The 13,057-nt window shown below is 39.9% G+C and overlaps 1 protein-coding gene across 5 annotated transcripts in view; it reads right to left on the bottom strand.

Moving 5' to 3' along the window:
* The window catches only part of Nbea (neurobeachin), a 563,720-nt gene that overhangs the window by 108,338 nt on the left and 442,325 nt on the right, over positions 1-13,057 (bottom strand). For all 5 annotated transcript variants that reach the window (XM_004659998.2, XM_045154369.1, XM_045154370.1 and 2 more), the window contains 2 exons: positions 3,390-3,507; positions 2,371-2,473 (listed from right to left, as the gene is read on the bottom strand). In XM_004659998.2, coding sequence (XP_004660055.2) covers positions 2,371-2,473; positions 3,390-3,507 — 221 coding nt within the window. The remainder of the gene's footprint in view (positions 1-2,370; positions 2,474-3,389; positions 3,508-13,057) is intronic.

Genomic DNA, 13,057 nt, shown 5'->3' with positions numbered 1-13,057 from the left:
TTCTGGTGAACCGGATACCAGCACAAGGGGGAAGATCAACACAGAAAAATCAACTCCTACCAAATTAGAGAACCAGAGCCTCAGAGGCCCCCAATACCTCATCACAGAAGCAGACCAAAAATGAACCCAACATGGCTCAGGGAAATTTTATGGAAGAGGGGGTGGAAAGAATGTCAGATCCACATGTTGGGTCATGATATGCAGAGACATTTATCTTACCTTAACTGTGGGCTAACTCCATAATGCATGACCCATATACCTCAACAAGGAGGGGCCATGGGGAGGGGGTAGATCGTGGATGAGCCTAATAATGGTACCAGACTGACTGTATTTGCTGAATACAAAACTAATTAATAAAAAAAATTCTTCATCCAAGGTAACAACTACCATAACAGATGCAAATACATCGAATAGATCTAGTCCCTTCTTTTTCTTTCTTTGGTTCTTATTTGTGAGCTACCAACTGCACAAAACATGTTCATCTTTCTCATTTTCAAAATAGAAAACTGAATAACAAGACATTTTGATACTCTCTGGATTCACAGAGTAACAGGGAAAGTAAAACTATTGAGAATTTATTTTTGCTTCAGGTTTTCTGCCCAGAAAGACGATTTTCCAAAAGTCAAGAGAGTCAAAATGTGGTTAAAAGAGTTGATACTTATAATAGGTGACGAAGATAGCCAGAGAAGTACTGCTTGTTTTAAATGAATTCGGGTTTAGATAAAGTCCAACAGCATTGAAGGAAATAGCACATGGCCTAGAAACCCCACTGGGATCTCTGGGGTACCGTGGCCATCGAGCAAGGCAGCAGGAGGCAGGGGCTTACGCTGGCCCAGGAAACAGCCTATTTGGAGCTCTTCCTGTTCATCCCTGGCAACATTCTTGAACTGATGATTACACAAACAGTACGTAAGCACTTGGGCAAGGAAGCAGTGATTACTGTGAGTCAGCTTAGATCTAAGGCTCACAAGTCTTACAAAGCTAACCACATTGTCTTTGATAGATTAAATGCATCATTCTTCGACCTGTATTTTATATAAGTGCTTCATTATCTCCTAATGTCTTAGTTTAAACTTGTCATTCTCCTAGAAAACATCCCGAGCATGTGCACACATGTCAGGGAATTGTTCTGGCTCTGGAAGCTGGAAGAAAATAGATAAGATGTAATGCAAGGAAACCCTAGCTAGAGCACTTAAGAAGCATTCTGCAATTAGGCACTGTGCTAGGCCCTACAGATTGGAAGACAAATAAAACACACGCCCTGTCTTTAGGATGTCTGCCACCTACTTAAGGGAAGATGGACCAAGATTAGCTTTCCTTCCCATCCAGGTAGTGTACTAGACATAATGATTTGCGTGGCACACTGCTGGCTGTCCACCCACAGCTCTCCTTCCTTTGCCTCTCAGCAGAATAACTCTTCTGCTGGGGGGAGCGGGTGGAACCGAGGAGCCAGAGGTGTGCGTCCCACAAATTCTAGGGGATCACTGGGCTGAGTCAGCAAATATACTTTCTTTTGGGGGGGAGGGGAGGTAGAAAGTGACTCATTCTAGCCAAAGACTCTTGAGATAAAGATTACTGGAGGATTCTGAAAAAATATTTCTTCCTCAACTAGAGAAACCTCCGGAGAAACCATCCACGTCTTTTTTCTACTACTGTGGGAAGATGGGCGCGTCGAGCGCAGTCGTGAGTTTGTGAACACGAGGAACTCAGAGTCCTCAATCACCAGCGCTCTGACAGCGTGCCAGCACTGGAAGCTCTATGTTAACATGCACATGTTTACAGGCAGCTTCACACAGGTGCACACATGCACACAAGGGAAAGTCCCTACATTTACTCAGGTCTTCTGTTTCCCAACTGACACCAGCAGTGCATTTTATTAGTGACTGTGCTTCCTGCTTGCACTGACATCATTACCAAAAGAAGGGTTTAAGGATTCTTCTACAAATACCAAGGAAGCTGTAGGTAATGTTGAAACTGTACCGTAATAACTGCCCGTGGATCTGAGGAAGCACCAGGAGTCTCATCCCTGTAGCGCACAGGCTTTTATACGTAGCCGTCACGGAACACTTTATATGCCGTCCCGTAGCACTTAATCACAGCCACCGGGAGAGACTTTTGATATGCTTATTATAAATTTTAACAAGAAAACTATCTTCATTATATATTAGCTGTGATAAGCAATCAGTCTGCCCTAATCATTCTGGCATTCTCAAAATGGCAGTTTTCATGACCTATTTCCCTATGAATAGTCCACAGAGAAGGCAAATTCTCTGAAACAGTTACAGTGGCATACTCATATTTACATTTCTGTCATGTTGAGATTGAAAGGCATGAACAAACCATACAGCATGTGTCACAGGATATAATTACCTGGCTTGTGGTAAACCATAGCTGGTCCCTACTCCAACCCGAGGTAAGCTATAGACAACTTTTTTTACTGTTGCTTGATCAGGGAAATTAAACATCACAGAGGCTGTGGTAAGAAGAAAAGAGAGTGATTTAGAAAATCACAAGACAGCTGTAACTTGAAGAAGCAATTTTCAAGTGACTATCATTGTTTATTTGTAAATATAAATAATGAATCTTCATAGAAGATGAAACTCTATAATTTTATGCTCTGAAAAAAATTAACATTTTTATTATTATTTTAATTAATTTATTTATTTGAGAGCAATATAGAGAGAGAAAGAGGGAGGGATAGAGGGAGGGAGGTACAGAGAGAGGGCATGCCAGGGCCTCCAGCCACTGCAAACGAACTCCAGACGTATGCGCCCCCTTGTGCATCTGGCTAACGTGGGTCCTGAGGAATCGAGCCTCAAACCAGGATCCTTAGACTTCACAGGCAAGCACTTAACCACTTAGCCATCTCTCCAGCTCTATTATTTTAAAATTTTAATTAAACATTTTAAATATTTTTTTCTAGTGTGAATGTAGTATGTGTGACATGGTATGTTTGTGGTACACACATGTGCAGAGGCCAGGAAGACATCAGGTGATATCCTCTGTTGCTCCTCTGTGTGATTCCATGCAGTAGACTATCTACCTGAGCCTAGAGCTGCAGTTGTGTGAACCCCATCAATTCTGTGGGCTCCAACTTTCCACAGGACTGGGGCTGTAAGCATGCATAGCTAAGGTCAATTTTTTTACGAGGGTGCCAAGAAGCTGAACTCCCGGTGAACTGGGCACTCATACTTGCATGGAAAGGGCTCTTGCACAGTGAGCCATCTCTGCAGCCCTTACTTTTTCTCCATAGAAAAGGAATTTTTGTTTGTTTTATGACAGCAAACAAAGGGGGAAGTACAGTGACAGTAATCAGACAGCACTGTACCATGTAGAAGACTACCATCCAGGTATGAGGGTGTTTGCGTTCACTCGTTGAGAGAACTTACTTCGATTGGCCATAAACACTTCCAGCGCGGTGTTTTGCAGAAGATATCGTCTTGAAAACACAGCTCGGATCTCACTGAACATCCACTTTCCATGAAGCCCCTCAGTGTACGCAAGAACCTGCAGGAGAAAGGTTGAAGGGGACATGGTGACAAAGTGTGGATGGAACAGTTTGAGAGTACTTTATGCAGTGCTATTTTAGAGTCAGTAAATTGGGACTACCTGGCTGATACCATGCTACATCATGATACCGTCAATCATCTCATACTGTACAGTTGCAAAATTTCTACCATTTTAATTGTCTTAGTTCATGAGGAAGTGAAGGTTTAGAAAAATTACACATCGAAGTGACTAAAAGTTGACTTAAACCAGAAAATACACGACTGTGTCTGAGTGCTGCAGCTAATTTACTAGCTCTGATGACCACTTGTGACGTACTCCACTTGCTCTCCCATACTTCTTTCCCCCTTTCTCTCTTATTACACGAAAGCCCCATGGTGCTTCTAGCTGGAGACTGTCAGTGGTCTAAGCTAGGGATCAGAAAACTATCATTGGTCAGAGAGCAGTTAGAAGGTTTTAGGCTTTGCTGGCCAAGTATTCTCCGTTAACTGTTCAATTTTCCCCTTTAGCCTAAAAGTATCATAGACCAAACATAAGTAAAAGGAACAGATGTATTCTAGTTAATAGTTACTTATGCAAAAGTGGTTGAACTTGGAACAAGAACAAAATTCAGGTGACCTATAGTCAAAGCCAATCATGACAATATTATTCCCTGTTTACTCAAATGACATTGCCACTTTAACACAGGACATTTGACCTGGAACTTATGAATGAGAACAGAGCTAAAGGTGGCTGAAAATGTTTTAGAAAAGTTGAACAAATGAATTATACACCCTTTTGCTATTCTTCACTGGGTGGAGATGTCATGGCTGGAACTGGAGCATCACTGGGTAGTCATGAAAGGAAGGCCTCCGTGACACAGCAATGCTGGTCCTAACGCTGAGGATCACTGGGAAGTTGTGAGGGAGGTCACAGTGACACAGTTGAGGCTGGTCCTAACACTGAGGACCACTGGACAGTCATGAGGAAGGTCACAGTGACACAGTTGAGGCTGGTCCTAACACTGAGGACCACTGGGAAGTTGTGAGGGAGGTCACAGTGACACAGTTGAGGCTGGTCCTAACAAACACTGAGCTAGTGGAACATTTGCAGTAAAAATCCACCTCTGGAATTTTATTTACATGGCAAAGACCAATTCACAGTTGATTAAGCTACAGTCACTAAATATATAACAAGTGCATTCATTTGTGATACCCCAATGTACATCATTACTACATAAGTGATTTCCCACTTTGCTGTACTCATGTTGGTTTTGGTAAAACCAGAAAGTAGCTATTAATTTTAACATACCTTAGATTTCTCTATCATTGAAACTAAGTTATAAAGTTCTATTTTGCATTTTTGAAAAAGTATAAAATACATGTTGACAATCTCAAATTTTTAATTTTTTAAAATACTATTTTATTAATGTAATTTTTGTCTCTCCCTAAAAATTGGAACATTTTTCAGAGTTCATCATACAATTTTAACTCCAGAACACACCAGAATCAGTCAGACTTCTGCTAAATCTTGGCACTGTATTTGCTAACTGTTGGCCTGGGAAAATTACCTAAGTCCATCTCATTTTTGACTTCTGCAAACTGGTGGCAATAATCCCATTGATGGTGAGTTTAGGAGGTGACAACGAGTGTCAGGTTTACTATGCAGCTCTGTTCTTAGCTTGCTATGTTCCTACTGCGCTTCAGGTGACGGCTTCTTTTCAGTTTCCAAATGCAAAACACCTTTTCACAGCTACACAGAAAGGTTACAGTGACTTGCCACAATTTATATTTATAAATTCTTACTTAAATATAATGGGTTCCAGATTGAAATTTTGTACGCTATTATACTTTTTTTTAAATTTTATTTATTTATTTGAGAGTGACAGACACAGAGAGAAAGACAGATAGAGGGAGAGAGAGAGAGAATGGGCGCGCCAGGGCTTCCAGCCTCTGCAAACGAACTCCAGACGCATGCGCCCCCTTGGGCATCTGGCTAACGTGGGACCTGGGGAACCGAGCCTCAAACCGGGGTCCTTAGGCTTCACAGGCAAGTGCTTAACCGCTAAGCCATCTCTCCAGCCCTATACTTTTTTTTTTAATGGAAAGAATACTAATTCACAACTGCAAACTTTTGTGTGTGTTTCTACATTTTAAGACAAATAGTTGAAAACTATCTTCAATTATGAGCATTGTTTTCCATGAACAATAATTAAGACCATGAAAAATTCAAAAAGTATCATGAATACAGTATGGGTTTCCACATGAACCCTATGTTGGCATCATCCCGCCAGTACTGGCGTGCAAGGAAGCTATCTGTGTATACAAACATATCCAGCATACATACGTATAGGCATGTTTTCACTTACTTGTCTTTGGGAACTCTGGTTAAAAAGAATATTTGTCTAAGCAAGTAGCTTGAAAAACGTGTTAGCCTGACTCTGTAAGGGCTTTACGTACACCTGTCTTATAAACTATGCCAACTTGGAATTTCTTACTTTTTAGGACAACCCTGACACTTCATTACTTGCTCTATTGAAAGTAATCCATACCCTTTAAACATTTATCCTGTTAGCTGGCATGATGATGCAGACTGTCAGAAAAGGGGCAATGAGGAAACAACATGAAGGCTGGAGTTTGCTATGAGTGGTGCTCTTAATAGGCAACTGGTCTCCAGTGCCCATCTCCTGTGGTACCAGGTGACCTCCAGTTTCTCAGTACCCACCTTACCCCAGGAGTCCTGTAGCAGTGTTTATAGTTCAACGAGCAGCTTCATCAACAGCCTAGAGTCTGCATTTCTAGAAAGCTTCAGGGGAAAGAGTTCCAGCAGGACCCTGAAGTAACTTTATCATTCAGCAAGCTACAGACCTATCTTCTCCAACAACCCAGCATGCACTTGTCCTAGGATTCTAGGACTGCTTTAAGGTAGGTTGAGCTTTTTATTTGTCAATTAAATGCTGAGTTTATGGCATGGTTATATAAAAATCTGGGCATCAAGCCCAAGTCTGAAATATGAACAGATACTATAAAATTGGGTAATGTTTATACCTTTACTAATTACACAGTTAGCAAATATATTCAAGTTGGCATACTTCCTGTAAGTTTTAGAATCTTCTATAATAACTCTTTATATACATATATGTTTTCCATTGTAGTCCAAGATATTTTCCTAAATCATTTAAGTACTTTTATACATAGTTGAGTTTTGTGATTCTGGTTCTCTTCTAGTCAACTTCCCCATATCTGGTTTATGTCTTCCTGCTTGTCCAAATGATGTACTATGCTATGAAATCTAACCAACCAATGCTACCCCATTTGGTTTCATTCCTTGATAATTATAAAACATAATCTTACTACATTGTATACAAGTTCTGGACATGAATGTGAAAGAACTGTGATCCTAAATCTTGTGGAACTTTGTGATTTTCTTATATGACCACTGAACTATTTCATGCCAGTACCCTAGTCCCCAAAGAAAAGAGGGAGGTTTATGGGGTCAGCCTTACGCACCTAGTAGCTGATGTACACTAAGACAAATGTAGGAGCACACCGTGTACAGCTACCCGAATGTGTGCTTAGAACATGTCAGCTGGTGATGACGTTGAAGAAAAGTCGGGCTGCTGTGCACTTGTGTGTGTCTGACATGCCCAACGCTGTCAGAAACATGGATAGAGCTGTCAAATCAGCTCCATCTTTTACTTTTTCTCTTAAGGCAGCTAATATTGTGCAAACTAAAAAGTATTTGTTTAGTGATGGCTTCACTGATCTCAAATCATCTAACACGTCTATCAGAACAAGTGCAGTAAGTACTTTCTCTTGGAATATGAAAAACCTAAATTTTGCATCAAGTTGCATTTCCTGTTGAAAACTGATTGAAATGCTGCAAGCAGAAGGTGGATGTGCCCTTTCTGGTGTTCACGAGGTTGTCATGCTTTATTGACATTTCCAACTTCAACAGTTTAATTAAAGGGTTTGTGATGTAATGTAAAGTTACAGTTTTCCATTACTTTCATAATTCCCTATCATTTAGCAGTGACTTGGAATTTGTAGCACATATATTCAAGTTGGAAAACTTCGAAAGAAATTTCAATGTGCATTTACACATCATCATCCATACTCTTTTCATACCTACTGACTCAATGGAGAATAGCCCATGCCTTGGAGGAATGTGGAGCCAGAGATGGAAGATACTTGGATTCTAAGTAGCCTTGAACACCATCTTTGCCTGATCACCGCTGGTGGCACATGGGGTGTGAAGCCACAAGGTGGCCATGGACCACTGGTCTCTAGCTTGTCATATCTTGGGTCTCAGTGACAGTGTTTTCCCACCAAAGGTGAGGCATGAGAAAGCGGTTCTCTTTACCATGGGCATGTTTGTAGAGACAAGAATGGAACATCGGGTATCCTCATCTATTGTTCTTTCACTGTTTATGTCCTGGAGACAAGAGTCTCCCTGAAATTAGAGCTGCTTTCTGTGGTCAGATCGGCTGACCAGTGAGTCCCAGCAATTCTCCTAGCCCTGGGGTCATAACCGTGTGTGGCAATGCCCAGCTCTTTAGGTGGGTGCTGAGGATTGGACTCGGGGTTCCCATTTGTGTGGCGAGTGCGGCTGATCTGCCTCCTCAGCCTGACAAAGAAGTGTTGAGATAGGTGAATAGGCAGTTTTTAAGCTTGGAATACAAATATAAATATAAAGCTTGGAAACTACAAAGGACATTGAGTAACACTGTAATAGTCAAACTACAATATTCCTTAGTTTATGTATGTGCACAAGATTTCCAACACATCTTTAATAAAGTCAGGAATTCTACTGATCACAGTAATTTTATAGTAAGTAATATTCAGACGTAGATAGACCAGATATTCATCTCATGGGAATAAATTTCTAACGTTTATGTTTGTATTTAATAATTATTTTGAAAAGTTTACACTATGTTTCTATACTTGTGTGGCTACATGATATTTATAGTAGTGGTTTATTCCAGACTACTAAACACTGAATTTCATGACTGTAGACATTTAAAGCCCAATCTCCTCACAGATTACTTGTAAGACTGGATGAAATTCCTGGAGATATGTATGGGGGAGCTTTCAGAAAACATTTGCATAGTATTATAATTATGCCTACCTGTCTGTGTATGCATGTGTGTGTGCACACACACACACTTTCTGAATCTAATTTCCATTATTGACATCACAAGAGAGGACATAGAAAATATGTACCACAGAACAGAATCTTTCACTGAATGAAGAGACAAATTATTTTTTCATTACTGGTAATCTGTATTCTAGATTTATCCAAGTCACATTACTAACCTCTCACTACACAGCTCAGCTATAGAGGGCATTAGCTTCCTCCCTTACCTTCTGTAGGGAAAACTCTTAAGAAGGCTTCTTCCTGTCTTATAAAAAGCCTATAATTAGGCCATATTTTTTCTATTAGTCTTATCCTTATAACTTACCAATTTAAGAAATAGTAACTACCATGAGTCACTGATGAACATTAGAGATTGAGTCCCTAACTTCCAGGAGACCAGAAGCTCAAAGAGAAGAAACAACATGTCCATAATAAATAAGGGGTTGTGGATCGGTGTTCATGCTAGATATCTGAGAGTATACTGTGAAGGAAGAAGGATGAGAGTAAAATTAGAGGACTAGAGGGTGGTAGGAAGGCAGAGCATTATGGCTAAATCTTGTACCTCATGTTGGAGTTTGGACTATGGTCTGAGAACACTGGAGAGCCACTAGATTTGAAACCCAAAGGTGAGATGATTAGCTCTGCACTTTAGAAATCACTGCTCTGCCTACAATGTAAAAGCAATGTTGACTGGGATACAGCGAGGATGTTCAGGTAATTCATCTAAACAGCATTTTATAACCCTTAGTAGAAAATCCTGAACGCTTTCAAGAGTATTAGTTGTTAACACTCTGGCATATCACATACTGTGACAAGTACTTTTATACTGATTTGTTTTATTACCTACATCAATAAAACCTAGTAGATTTTATGTGGGTACATATTTGTTTGTATTGTATGCATGCATTACTTATAGAACATAGCAGCACCTCAATCAGTTTTTTGTTGAGTAAAATATTTAACAGTTTAATTTACCAACTGAGTTGCATTTGCACTTCATCTTCAAATGCATACTCTCCAAACTGCAGTAAAGCACTCAAAATGAAGAAGGGTTATTGGCAAGGTTGCTTCATTTCTGTCCTACTCGTGAATGTCCCCATGTGTAAACATTATGTCTTTGGCTTCATTTTCTCAATTTCTCAAATTTAGCACGCTCTAAAATCTTCTATCCCCTTGCTGTTAATTTAAAAATGGATGGGGGTGGGTGAGACCAAAACTTGACACTGTTGGAAAGACACTGGTTTCTAGAAATGAAATGTTTAATTCTTTTGCATTTTCTGCCTTGTGACAAATTTTAAAATGGTGATATTTTTAATGATTTCTGTCTTTAGGTTTACTTTATTCTATTTTATACCACTTGCATTTTTGAGTTGCATGTTTTCTTTGAACCAATTTGGTGAAACCAATTACTTTGATACTATAAATTGTGACCAAAACTGTTTTGTCCCTTTGAAAATATTTCACAATAAAGCATTGTACAATATGAGATGAGAGAGCTAAAGTGATTACTGAGTGGACTTGGTTGACATGTTACACCTTCTTGTCTTTTACAATGGTAAATTTTTGCTGTGAAAAATTTGAATGGCACCAAGTGAGAAGTATATGAAAATGTGAGAAATTTTAACATTGTAAATTAATTTGTTTATTTGTGTGAGAGAGAATGGGCACACCAGGACTTCTAGCCACAGCAAATGAACTCCAGATGCATGCGCCACCATGTGCATCTGGTTTACGTGGGTTCTGGCAAGCACCTTAACCACTAAGCAATCTCTCCAGCCCAATTTTAACATTTTTGAATTTAAGGACTAAAATACCTACTCCTTAGTTAGCATTCCTTTATGTTAACCTGAAGGAAACTGCACATAATATACATACTAATGTCTTTTTAATTTTTACCCATTAAGGCTTCAAATATTCTTTTTAAATGTATAAAGCAAGTCATGAAAATCACAGTTGATGTACAGTGCTATTTACTCTAGCACACCGTAGATACTTAAAGAGTGGCAGCTATTATTATAATCAGCGTATAAAATCTCATATATACCCACAATGTGCATTTTGTCTAGCTCTTAATTTAACCCTGCTAAGTACTCCTCAGTTCCTCGATATGCCATGTTCTGTCGCACTCCTGCGTTTTCTGCACATTGCCTCTGCCTGCCGATCCCTTACTGGAGCGTTCTTCTGATCAACTCCTGATATAGTAATTAGGCTCAGAGACACTGCTGCTTCCTCTGAGAGTCCTATAGCCACCTTTTAATAACATTTACCAAGCTATCATAATTGCCTGTTTTCTCGTTGGTGTCTCTTGCTAACCTGTGCATCACTGAAGATAGGAACTTGCAATGCATCTCTATTTTTAATACTTACCATAGAGCCCATCCAGTACATAGCAACAATATTGACAATGAATTATGAAAACCTTTGCTGATCTGTATTTAATAATACATATGTAAAAAGATATTAATAAATATGTCTTTATCAGTTAAAACAAGTCAGTTGTAGTCCCATGTTCAGCTGGGTATGGTAACATGTCTGTAATTTTAGCAGTTGGGAAGAAGTTTTAGAAAGTTGAGTTATGAGCCAACCTGAGTGACTTGGTGAAGTCACCTCTGAAGAAACCAAGAGCGAGGGGCACTGCTGAGTGGGAAAATATTTGCCTAACATATCCACGGCCATGGGTTTGATCCACAGAACTGAAAAAAAATCCACCAAAATAAAATAGAACAAAACAAGGGCTGGAGAGATTGCTTAGTGGTTAAGGCACTTGCCTGTGAAGCCTAAGGACTCAGGTTTGATTCCCCAGTACCCACAGAAGCCAGATGCACAAGGTGGAACATGCCCATTCTCTCTCTCTTTCTGCCTCTTTCTCTGGCAAATAAATAAAATATCTAAATGAAAAATATTTAAAGTAAAACAAGCAAAAAAAGCAAACATAGCAAATTGACTTGTAGTTCATTATGGACTGGACAGGCTTACCAAACAATACCCCTTCTAAGATCACTCTCTGTACCAGTTTACGTGCAATAACACCATCATCATGGCCCGTGAATTAAACTGGGATGGACATCGAGTATCAAAGCACTTTTATTTATCTAAGCAAGATAGCCAAGGTTTGTGGCTTTGAGAATGCTATCAGTCATGCTATCGTGAACGTTATTGGGCTGACCCAATCAGATCATTTCTTTTCATGATTTGAATGTAAGACGCTCAGAGACAGCCATGCAGGAAACAGGGAGAAAAGAGATAGCTGCGAGGCAGTGAGCAGGACATGTGGGGCAATAGGAGTTGTGAGAAGGCAGAAGCCAAGAAGAAAGGCATGAGATAGTTACCAGGGTGCGCGCAACCTGTCTCAGTTCTGCATACTTCTGGCCCCACAATGACCTCCTGACTCCAGCCAAATGGGACATGCCATGGTATGTCCTATGACAGAGCCACCAACATGCTCCTCCTTCTGCAGGCGAGTGCCTTTAGCCACTGAGCCACCTTTCCAGCTGCTGCTCATTCTGGAAACATCTTCCCTTTGCTATTTCCCCAGTTCGCTTCTTATTTTCCAGCTCTCTTTTTCATTTTTTTTCTATTTTTTTTTTCAGCTGACCTCCTTGGCTACTCTATTGTATAATCTCATGGCACCACACATAAGGTGCGTTCTCTCTGTAGAATACCCCAGAAATGTAATTTTGCAAATTGATTATATGTTTTATTAATGGAATCTCTTCATCTAGGAGCAAACTGACCCCTTGTGCCTGCCCGTTACTGCATTGTTACTACTGCTCAACACGGGCGCATTGCACCGCAGCAACCCAGTATGCAAGGCCGAACGGCTGAATTCAAGGCACATATGATGTCCGTAAACAGTAGCAAAAGGGTAAATAAAGAGAATACTAATCACTTTAACGTTGATTGGCATCTATGGTTTTAAAGTAAAAAAAAAAAAAAAGTGGTTCATTGAAGCGTGAATGAAATTTGAGTTTTTCAGAAGGCCCACAATGATTTTCTCATTTCAGGCCTGTGGAAATTGCTCAGTGGTTAAAGATGCTTGCTTGTACATGAATGTCTTTCACCAAAAACTGTAGGGACCTAACAACTTAAGAGGCAATGAGAACTGTATTTCCTGGGCTAGGTATCCATTGACATTACAGATCTTCTACAAAGGAGTTATGGCAACAACAAAAACAATTTACCTATTTACATTTGGACTAATAACCATTAAATAATAGATGAACAAATTTATAAAAGTTTTGCTCTTCAGTGATATCAATAAACCTCCCACAAAATGTTTTCTCCTGACATAAAGTTGTTTCCGTGTATTTCTCCCAACCCCAGGCATGTGGCTTGGTAGTGTGTGGCACACAGCACATGCTCAGAGCACACCTCTCCATGGAGCACCGACATGTGCATTTCCAGCACGCATGCTTCAGTAAACAAATAAAAACGC

Source organism: Jaculus jaculus, chromosome 7 (assembly GCF_020740685.1).
Source record: "Jaculus jaculus isolate mJacJac1 chromosome 7, mJacJac1.mat.Y.cur, whole genome shotgun sequence".
In the NCBI taxonomy this organism is placed as follows: domain Eukaryota; kingdom Metazoa; phylum Chordata; class Mammalia; order Rodentia; family Dipodidae; genus Jaculus; species Jaculus jaculus.
Note: the sequence above shows the minus strand (reverse complement) of the source record. Positions and strands in the feature narration are given on the sequence as shown.